The sequence below is a fragment of the Odocoileus virginianus genome, chromosome 28 (assembly GCF_023699985.2).
Source record: "Odocoileus virginianus isolate 20LAN1187 ecotype Illinois chromosome 28, Ovbor_1.2, whole genome shotgun sequence".
In the NCBI taxonomy this organism is placed as follows: Eukaryota; Metazoa; Chordata; class Mammalia; order Artiodactyla; family Cervidae; genus Odocoileus; species Odocoileus virginianus.
In genome coordinates this window covers 38,164,263-38,174,498 of record NC_069701.1, presented here as the reverse complement: position 1 = coordinate 38,174,498, position 10,236 = coordinate 38,164,263, and the positions used below count along the sequence as shown (strand labels likewise).

The window sequence follows — 10,236 nt, the reverse complement described above, 5'->3', positions numbered from 1 at the left end:
CCTCTCTGCAGAGACTCCCATCAGTCCACGACTGCTCTACCAGCTGGCTGGCAAATTCACGGGGAGGAACTGGGATCTGGAGCCCAGGGCAACTTTGCTATTCTTATCAAGGCTTTGTTGTTGTTCAGTCGCTCATTCGTGTCCAACTCTTTACAACCCCATGGACTGCGGCACGGCAGGCATCCCTGTCCTTCACAATCTCCTGGAGTTGGCTCAAACTCATGTCCATTGAGTCAATGATGCCATCCAACCATCTCATCCTCTGTCGCCCCCTTCTCCTCCTGCCCTCAGTCTTTCCCAGCATCAGTGTCTTTTCCAGTGAGTCAGCTTTTCACATCAGGTGGCCAAAGTATTGGAACTTCAGCTTCAGCATCAGTCCTCCCAATGAACATTCAGGGTTGATTTCCTTTAGGATTGACTGGTTTGATCTCCTTGCTGTTCACGGGACTCTCAGGAGTTTTAACAAGGCTGGGTTTCAGTAACTCTTGGGAGGGAACTTTGTTCGAGGGGTTCCTTCTAGAGACTGAGATTCAGTGGTGCCAGGGAGGGCCGTGAATACCTCTTATTATTATGAAACTTCAGCAATGCCCATGACATGCACCCTGGGCTGAAAGTCACTCCTTATACATCTTTGTTTTACAAGTAAGGAAAGTGAGGCCCAGAGAGGGGACGGCAGCTGCACCAGCTGACCACTGTGCCCTTTTCTAATCCAGAGTCTGGTCGTTTTGTCCCGGTGTGGACAAAGGAGACTGACCATAAAGAGACTGACAGTAAAGGAGACTGACCCCACACTGTAGCGGTCAAGAGAACCAAGGTCACTTTGCCTATTCACAGACACATGAAGTGCAGCCTCATACACCTTCAACACACAGCCTCAGGACTTCCCTGGTGGTCCAGTGGCTAAGACTCTGGCCTCCCAATGCAGGGAGTACAGGTTCGATCCCCTGGTCAGAGAACTGGATCTCACATGGAGCAACTAAAAGGTCACAAGTGGAAGTGAAAGTTGCTCAGTTGTGTCCTACTCTTTGCGACCCCATGGACTATACAGTCCATGAAATTTTCCAGGCCAGAATACTGGAGTGGGTAGCCATTCTTGTCTCCAGAGGATCTTCCCAACCCAGGGATGAAACCCAGGTTTCCCACATTGCAGGTGGATTCTTTACCAGTTGAGCCACAAGGGAAGCCCAATAATCCTGGACTGGGTAGCCTATCCCTTCTCCAGTGGATCTTCCCTACTCAGGAATCGAACTGGGGTCTCCTGCATTGCAGGGGGATTCTTTACCAACTGAGCTATCAGGGAAGCCCTAAGAGGTCACGTGCCACCACTAAAGATCCAGTATGCTGCCAAATGCTTCCCAGGTGGCGCTAGTGGTAAAGAACCGGCCTATTAATGCAGGAGACCCAAGAGACTCAGGTTCGATCCTTGGGTGGGGAAGACTCCCTGGAGGAGGGCATGGCAGCCGGCTCCATTATGCTTGCTTAAAGAATCCCATGGAAAAAAAAAAAGAATCCCATGGACAGAGGAGCCTGGTGGCCTACAGTCCATGAGGTCGCAAAGAGTCAGACGTGACTGAAGCGACTTAGCACAGTGCAGCACATGCTGCCAAATAAATAAATGTTAGGAAAAAAATATAGCCTCAGGCAGGTTCACCCAGAGGCACTGAAGGCCCGTGTGCCACACGCACGCCTCCACGTGGGTTTACAGGCCCAGGGAACTGCATATCAAATGTAACCAGGGGCAAACACACCCCGGGCCTTCTTCCCTGGTGCCTTCTCTCGTCTGATGACAGAGCGCCTTCCTTTGATCACCTTTACCCGGGTGAACGGAGAGAGCATTTTTCAGTCCCCCTTTATGGCGTGTGCTGGGTTCTTGCTCCAGCCTTTCTGCCACCTCTCTGCAGGCTCCCGTGGTTTCTTTGAGGCTCTCTTTAGGCATCTGGCCCTGATCCTCCCTGTGCGCCCCACAGAGGAAGGCCTGGGCCTTCCCCGCCGGGTTCCCAGGCTCTTATCTTGCTTTTGGTTCGCAACCTTGCATGTGTTCAGTCTCTTTAGTCGCTCGGCTTTTGATCTGGTCTCTGGGGATTATACTGTGCATCTCCCAAGGGAACGGACTATTACTTCCCCACTCCCCCCGCAGCTGCTGGTCTGGTGCCAGGCTGCTGATGGGTGCTCTGTTGATGGAAAAGAAAGAAAGCCGTCCATGCCTGATGGTGATTCAGCTCCTTATGCCATTTCCACAGAGCTCATCTGGGGAAGTTGTTCTTGCTACTTTTAAGATTGTTTTCTCCCTGAAAATCACTCCCACTGCTCCCACCCCTTCCCCTTGGATCCTTGGAAGCATTCATCCCACTGAAATCTGCTTTCTTAAGTTAATCTTCTTCTGTTGGCTAGCTTCATGCCTTTTCTTTGAAGTGGTGGTCGGGGCGGGGTGGAGGGGCATTTTTCCCAAGCATATCATCCCCCTTGGAACATCAGCATATTGGGACTTCCCAGACAGTTCAGTGATTAGGACTCCACACTCCCAGTGTAGGGGGCACAGTTTCGATCCATGGTCGGGGAACTAGATCCTGCAAGCCACACGTCAGGACAAAAACAAACAAAAACAGTTAAGCCCGTGCACCACGACGGAGCCCGAGCTCTGGAACCTGTGCTCCGCAGCAGAAGTGACCGCAATGAGAAGCCCACACACCACAACGGCGAGTCGCCTCTACTCTCAGCAACCAGAGAAAGGCCCAAGCAGCAACAAAGACCCAATACAGCCGAAAATCAATGAAAAAAAAAATCAGCCGCAGGTTCACATCGTAAGTGCTCAAGATTGGAGGCTTCTCAAAGACCATGTCTCACACATGCCCCCCCACGCCATGACAGGCAGCTCACCACTTTCCGAGGGGCCGGTTTCACCTTGGATGCCTCTGGTTGCCAGGTTTTCCACCACTGAGCTGTGAATCAGGTCTGCTCAGAGCCCCCTCGAGGCTCTTGGCTCCTGACCTGGCAGCTACTGGGCATGTCGGCACGCATTCTTCCTTGTGGCCTCCCAGACAGACCCGAAGTGTCCCGGTCTTGCTCAGCGGGAGGGCATACAGGCTTTAGGGGGAGACTTAGTTGCATTCAGAACCCCGTTCTCCACTTGCTGGCTGGGGAGCCCTAGGCACATACTGCAACTTCATCTGTTTCCCTGTCTGTAAAATGAGGTTCCTGATACCGAGCTTGCTGAGTCCTCAAGAGAGTGGAATAAAATAGTAGAGTTAAGACTGTAACATTATGCTCGTACACAATAGATGCTATTGGGACTTCACAGGTGGCACTAGTGATAAAGAACTCACCTGCCAATGCAGGAGACATAAGAGATGCGGGTTCTATTCCTGGGTTGGGAAGATCCCCTGAAGGAGGGCATGGCAACCCACTCCAGTTGCCTGGAGAATCTCATGGACAGAGGAGCCTGGTGGGCTACAGTCCACAGGGTCTCAAAGAGTCGAACACGACTGAAGCGACTTAGCATGCACACAATAGACGGTATTACTATTAAATATTATCATTAGTGCCATCAAGCTTACTATTGGACAGGTCCTGAGCTAGTGAATGGAGAGTGGGGAGAATAAAATAGGAAATATAGGGCAGTCTCTGTTTATAGCGTTGTTGGAGAGGAGACATTCAGAATGCAAGCAAGCAGCAAATGAGGCAGCAATAGAAAGGAGAGCCTGAAGATAGCAAGCACTAAAACGTTTGGTGGTGGCAGCGGGTACCCTGCAGCGTCAGGACAGAGGGGGCTCAGCCTGGTCAGGAGCAGTCTCCCCCTCTCCCTAAAGTCAGCCCTTCCACGTGCCAAGGATGCTCAGATTTCCATCCAGCCCAGAGAACCACCCTGCAGACCTACATACTCAATTCTACCTCTGAATAGCACACACCCACCCTGCCCTAAACCTACCATCTCCCACCCAAATCTCCAGAGATGTTTTACCATCCACCTGTTCACCCAGCAGACGGTCAGTCCCCATCCTCAACTGTCTCCTTTGACCCTGTATCCTTTCCTTTAAAAAAAAAAAAAAACTTGGCTGTGTTGGGTCTCAGTTGGGGCAGGTGGGATCTTGGGATGGAACCTGGGCCCCCTGCTTTGGAAGCATGAAGTCTTAGTCACTGGACCAGCAGGGAAGTCCCTCAACCCCGTTTTCTAACCAGCCACCTACACGTCTTGATTCTGCCTCTTTTTTTAAAAGAAAAAATTATTTATTTTTGGCTGTGCTGGATCTTTTCTCTAGTTGCAGAGCACGGGCTCTGGAGCACACAGGCTTCAGTAGTTGTGACACGCGTCCTCATTAATTTCGGTTCCCGGGCTCTAGAGCACTGGCTCAGTGGTTGTGGCACACGGACTCAGTTGTTCTGCAGCATGTGGGATCTTCCTGGACCAGGGATTGAACCCCTGTCTCCTGCATTAGCAGGTGGATTCTTTACCACTCAGCCACCAGGGAAGCCCTGACTCTGCCTCTTAAATATATAGGACTTAAGTTTCCTTTCTCTGCCTCCTCTTCTTCCTGACCTTGGTCTATGTCATCATCGCGTCTTTTCTAAATTGCTGCTGTTCCCTGTGAACTCTGCTGGTCTTTATTCTTATTTCCTCCAACACGTAGCAAGGTGATCTTCCTAAATTAGATCATCTTGCTTTTCTGCCTAAAACTGTTTGTTGACTGCTGCTGACCTCGGGATGAAGTGCACAGTCCTTGCTCTGGCTCCAAGTAGTAATAGTCACAGCTAGGAGGCTCCTCAGCGCTCTGGCCACTTCCTTTCTCCTCCGCCCCATCGCTCCCGACTGCTTTCAGCCCCACTAAACCACGTGTGCATCTCGAATAGGCAGGACTGTGTCTTATCTCTAGTCTTGCTACTTCCTGTCCCAGGACATCCGTCATGTTTGGCATCAGTTCCTTTGAGACATCTTCTTGGACACCCCTTCCCAGGCTGGCTTTGCTGCCCCTCCTTCGTCCTCCCTTCATGTTGTGTGGCCGCTGTCTATTTGTCTGTCTCCCCTACGAGGCTCAGGGTTTCCATGTAGGTTAGGACCCAGCCCTAGATTCATCCATGTGTCCTCATGCCGAGGACAGGAACTGGCCCATGGCAGGAATTTAATACTTGTAGGATTGATGGAATCTTGGGAAGTTGGGATTTGAGCAGGGCCTTGAGAGATGGTCTGGAGTCCTCTGACCTGGGTCAAAAATCCGGCTCCTTCTCAGCCACTCTGAGTGTGTTGGACAAGCAACTTACCTACCCACTTTCCTTTATCTGGCCTTTGAGTGTTCGCGAGAGACTAAGTGGGGTTTGGAGCAGGGTGGTTGGGAAAACCTGTCTGAGAAGGTGGTGGGCAGGCCACAGCCAAAGGGAAAGGGGGAGAATTTCCTGGTGGTCCAGTGGTTAAGAATCCGCCTTCCAAGGCAGGGGATGTGGGTTAGATCCCTAGTTGGGGAACTAAGATCCCACATGCCGTGGGGCAGCTAAGCTGGAACTAGGGCGCCTGTGTGCTGCAGCAGGAGAAGCCCATGTGCCGCAACGCAGAAGAGCTTGCACACAGCAACGAATAAAGGAAAAGGGGATGCTCTGTGGGGCAGGGAGAGCGTGTAAGGTGGAGAGAGTGGCACGTCTGGGCTCTTGTGCAGGGAGGAGGGATCTGACCACTGAAAGATCAGGTGTGGCCCGAGCGTGGTGAGCTCTGGGGTGGGAGACCAGGGGCGTGAAGCAACTGAAAGGGAAGTTAGAGCGGTAGGGGTGGGGAGACAGCGCAGGCTGACGGACTGTGGGTTGGGTGGCTATATTCAGAGGTATTAGGAAGCTGCTGCAGGACTGTAGCCGGGGAGCAGGGCCGCTGGGAGGCAGAATGGACCAGAGCCCCTGGGATGACACAGGATGACTCGTGAGTTTCTGGCTTGAGTAATAGGATGGATGCTACTGCCATTGACTCAGTCTAGGAGGAGCCAGGGAAATCAAGGTTCTTGATTTTGGCCATATTAGGTTTGAGACGTCTGGGCATATTCGAATCAAGTAAATGATTAAAAATGAGAGTCGAGCACGTTGGGGGTGTGGCTCTCTGACGTCTGGCATCCTCCTTGGTAAAAAGGAAAGTGAAAGTGAAAGTCGCGCGGCTGTGTCCGACTCTTTGCAACCTCATGAACTATACAGTCCATGGAATTCTCCAGGCCAGAATACTGGAGTGGGTAGCCTTTCCCTTCTCCAGGGGATCTTCTCAACCCAGGGATTGAACCCAGGTCTCCAGCATTGCAGGTGGATTCTTTACCAACTGAGCCGCAGGAGAAGTCCAGAGAGGTGCTATTCTAGGCCCCAGAGGCAGCCAAGACTAGAGGAAGCAAGTCACATGACCAGAGGCAGGAGCAGGAAGGGCAGGGGCAACGACTGGTGCAAAGGCCCTGTGGCAGAGTGTGCCCTGTGCATCTGAGGAATACAGAGGAGGCCGTGAGCGAGGGGAGAATGACCAGAGGTGAGCAGCCCCCCAGGAGTCAGCACTGCAGGGCCCTGGAGGTTGTGTGGAGGGGTTTGGATTATATTCTGGGTGAGATGGGAAGCCATTGGACAGTTTGGATAAGTAATTTAACATCTTCTAATTAACATTTTAAAAGACTTCCTCCGGCTATTGTGTAGAGAATAGGCTACAGGAAGAGTGGGTGGAAGCGGAGGTAATTAGGAAGCTATTACAATATCCAGAGAGCAGTGAAAGCAGCAAGAGCTGCAGGGTTCTGGTCTGACGGGCAGGCCTATGGGATTTGCCGTGGGAGTGGGTGCTGGGTGTGAGAGAGGGGACTCAGGGATGATTCCAAAGATTGAGCAACTGCAGAGCCGTGGCCTCTCAGGTAGCGCAGGAGACATGTTCGATCTCTGGGTCAGGAAGATCCCCTCGAGGAGGGAATGGCAGCCCACTCTGGTGTTCTTGCCTATAGAATTCCATGGACAGAGACGAGTCTGGTGGGCTATGGTCCATGGGGTAGCAAAGAGTTGGACATGACTGAAGTGACTTAGCACGCATGCACGCTCAACTGCTGAGTCAGGGGCATGTCTGCACACCTGGAGAATTTCCCAAGGCCAGGAAGATGAGGAGGGAACAAAGGAGACCCAGAACGAGAAGTTTAAGAAGCGGGGGGTGGGGTGGGGAGGGCAGAACACTGAGTACCTTCCAGGGCTAAGCAGCCAAGGACATCAGTGACCTTGGCAAGGGAGCGCCTGATGGGGTAGTGAGGAGGAGGCCCAGAAGCCCCCCGCCCCCTTTGGAAGACTTCCGCTGTTGGGAGAGCACAGAGGTTTTAGAACCAAGGAGCTATTACTGCCTGTGTACATGGGACGTGACAGATCTGCTGGGGGGCGGTGTACCAGTGATGCAGGAGAGGAAGTCCTGGAGAAAGCAGGAGGGACCTGGGGCAGGGCCAAGTGGTCACCCGGGCCGGAGTGGGGCTGGGAGTGAGGTCAGGGAGATCACACTCCGGTCTCCATCATCTGCTTCCCTGATTGGGCTCTGAGCTGGGACCTGAGTCTGTTTGTCCATGCTCGTCCCACTCGGGTCTCCCACCAGCTCCCAGGCCCTCAGGCCCCTGCCCCACAGAGCCTCTGAGGGGCTCTGCCCACCTCTCTAGCCCACCTCAGCCTCCACCTCTCCAGGCATATCTCTCACTGGCCGGCTTGTATCCTTTATTGGAGAACTGCAGTGCAGACTGCATTTCTGGGACACCTTCTGGTACCCGACTGGACTCTGCCCCTCAGGCGGTGGGCATTTGTTCCATCTTCCAGGCCCAGAGAGCCTGGGTGGCCTCACCACTGGGTCCCAGAGCCTCCATTAGGTGACTGGCCATGGGGCCTGGGGAGCTGGGGACAGCCTGCCTCACCTGGCCGTTGTGTCCTGGGGTTGGGGGGGAACACAAGCCCCTATTACTGGACACTTATTTGCTGAAGGAGGCTTGGCATGCAGGCCTGTGTCCTGCATGGGAGGACACAGGGAGTGCGTGAAGAGCCAGGTGTCCCAGGAGCAGGAATCTGTCACCTCCAGGGTTAAGGGCAGGCAGGAAAGGGAACTGATGGTGGACCTGGGCTCATCCCCTCCCCCCAGACCTCAGGCTTCACCAACTTCCAGAAAATATGATCCAGTGCGGGAGAGAAGCCGAGTTCTCATCTCCAGTTGGAAGAGTGTGGATGACGTGTCACTGACTTAGGAGGTGGGATTTGGGGATGGCTGGTCCCCGAGAAAAATGGGGTTTCAGCGTGGGAATGGCGTGACTTCTATTCCTGACCTCGCTTTGCCTCATATGGGGCAACACACCTTCACACCTGTTTCTATAATCAAGTAAATGGGAATAGGCTTCTTTCCAGCCAGTTCCCAGTTGACTTTTTTTTTTCTTTTGGCTACACCATGGGGCAGGTGGGATCTTAGTTCCCCAATCAGGGATGGAATCCATGCTCCCTACATTGGAAGCACAAAATTTTAACCACTGGAGTGTCAGGTATTCCCTCCTAATTGATTTTTAATATTTATTTTGCTGCACCAGGTCTTAGCTGTGGCCTGTGGAGTCTAGTGAGGATCGAACCCAGACCCCCTGCATTGGAGTGCGGAGCCTTAGCCAGTGGACCGCCAGGGAAGTCCCCCTCCCAACTGATTGTGAGTGTGGTCAGCGGCCACACTGTGCGACAGGGACGAGCGAGGCTGGAAGGATCCCGTGTCACAATGAGAGGCGCGGAGGCCCAAGGATTGCTCGTTGCTAAGAAATCACCAGTTTATTGAATGAAAAACCCAACATCCTCAGCCCCTCCCACCCTGCCCCTCTCTCCGGCCCAGGGAGCAGCACAGCCCTGGGGACACTCTGGATGGCAGGGCTGCGCTGGGGGAAGGGCTGGCGGAGTCTGGGGGAGGTATGGAGAATGAGAAAAACACTTTCCAAAATGAAGTTCTGTGCAAAAACTTCTAGAAGGGGTGAGAGGGCCAGGGCTGAAGCTCCGGAGGCGGAGGCGTTGGCAGGCTGCGTCCGGAGCTCCGCCCCACGTGCCTCGGGTCTCCAGGGCGGCCAAGGCCGATGGTGGGGGCTGAGGAGGGGCTCAGGCGCCTGAGGCCACAGCGGGGGAGGCGGGGGAGGCCTGGGAGGACGGGGCCTGCCCAGGCCAGGGGCCCAGGTGAGGAGGGAGGGACACGGGGTGCAGGGAGCGGAAGGGACTGGGCTGCAGATGTGTTGGCAGGGTCTGCCTCCCACCTCCCCGGGGCCCTAGGCAGGGCCGGGGAGAAAGTCCTCAACGGGGTGGGGGTGAGGGGGGATCCAAGGACAGGGCCGAGCCCCCCGGCGAGTCACAGAAACCACTGAGAGACTGGCGGTGCAGAGAACCAAAGAACTGCTCAGGGACACATGTGACACCTCCAGGGGACCTGGGCATGGGGGAACCATGCAGGGTGAGACCACGAAGGCTCCTGCACCCCAGAAACCCACGCATCACAGCAGCAACTCTGTCTTGGGGTGGGGGGGTGTCTGTGCCCTTGTCACCCCCACAGCAGGGGGAAGTGGCCTTGGTGCTGGGCATCCCTAGAGAGAGGCTACCTGTGTGGTGTCTGGCAGCTGAGCTTTAGAAGATGGGATCCTGGGGGTGGCAGGGGGAGGCTGGAATGCTGGCCGTGGGCCAGGACCCCAGGTTTCCTATTTCCAGGAAGAGAACTGGTGCCACGTGGAGAAAGAGGCTGAAGTCAGGTGAGGTGAGGGAAGGCCTGGAGGACTCGATTCCAGGGGCAGGGTTGGGCACTGAAAGGCACAGTCAACATGCCTTGGGCCAGGAGCGGAGGGGGAAGAAAAGGAGGGAGTTGGGGGGCTGCCCAGGACTGGGACCGAGCAGTGGCAGGGAACGGCGGCCCTGGTGGGTGGCAGTGTCCAGCAAGACCGGGCCAGGGAGATGCAGGCCCCGGGGCCAGCAGAGGGGACACTGAGCCCGGGGCCCGCTGGCCTCCCCCTGCCTGCAGGCGGTGAGGCTGGTGGCAGCGCCAGGAAGGGGCACGGCTGGGAGACGGTGCCCTCAGGGGGCCTTGCTGCCACTGAACAGTCCCACTGGAAAGTGCTTGACATGGGTGGGCCACTGGGCTGCCAGCTGGAAGAACTTGATGTCGCTCCACTCGACCCCGTCGATGGACACTGGGGGTGAGAGGGGAGGCGTGTGGATGACCGGGGAGGATGCCGGGGAGGGCCGCAGCCTCCCTTCCACCCCCCAACTCCCACGCCCGCA

General features: G+C 54.9%; 1 protein-coding gene and 1 long non-coding RNA gene across 4 annotated transcripts in view; one reads left to right on the top strand and one right to left on the bottom strand.

Annotated features, from left to right (window-relative positions):
• The first annotated feature begins 6,046 nt into the window (after window positions 1–6,046).
• Window positions 6,047–8,924, top strand: LOC139031896 (uncharacterized). The gene is made up of 3 exons (XR_011484410.1): window positions 6,047–6,478; window positions 8,093–8,198; window positions 8,529–8,924. It is a non-coding gene; the product is annotated as an uncharacterized lncRNA (long non-coding RNA).
• PACS1 (phosphofurin acidic cluster sorting protein 1) overlaps window positions 8,729–10,236 on the bottom strand; it is a 142,366-nt gene continuing 140,858 nt past the window's right edge. For all 3 annotated transcript variants that reach the window (XM_070457664.1, XM_070457665.1, XM_020906499.2), the window contains exon 24: window positions 8,729–10,145. In XM_070457664.1, coding sequence (XP_070313765.1) covers window positions 10,030–10,145 — 116 coding nt within the window. In that variant the 3' untranslated portion in view covers window positions 8,729–10,029. The remainder of the gene's footprint in view (window positions 10,146–10,236) is intronic.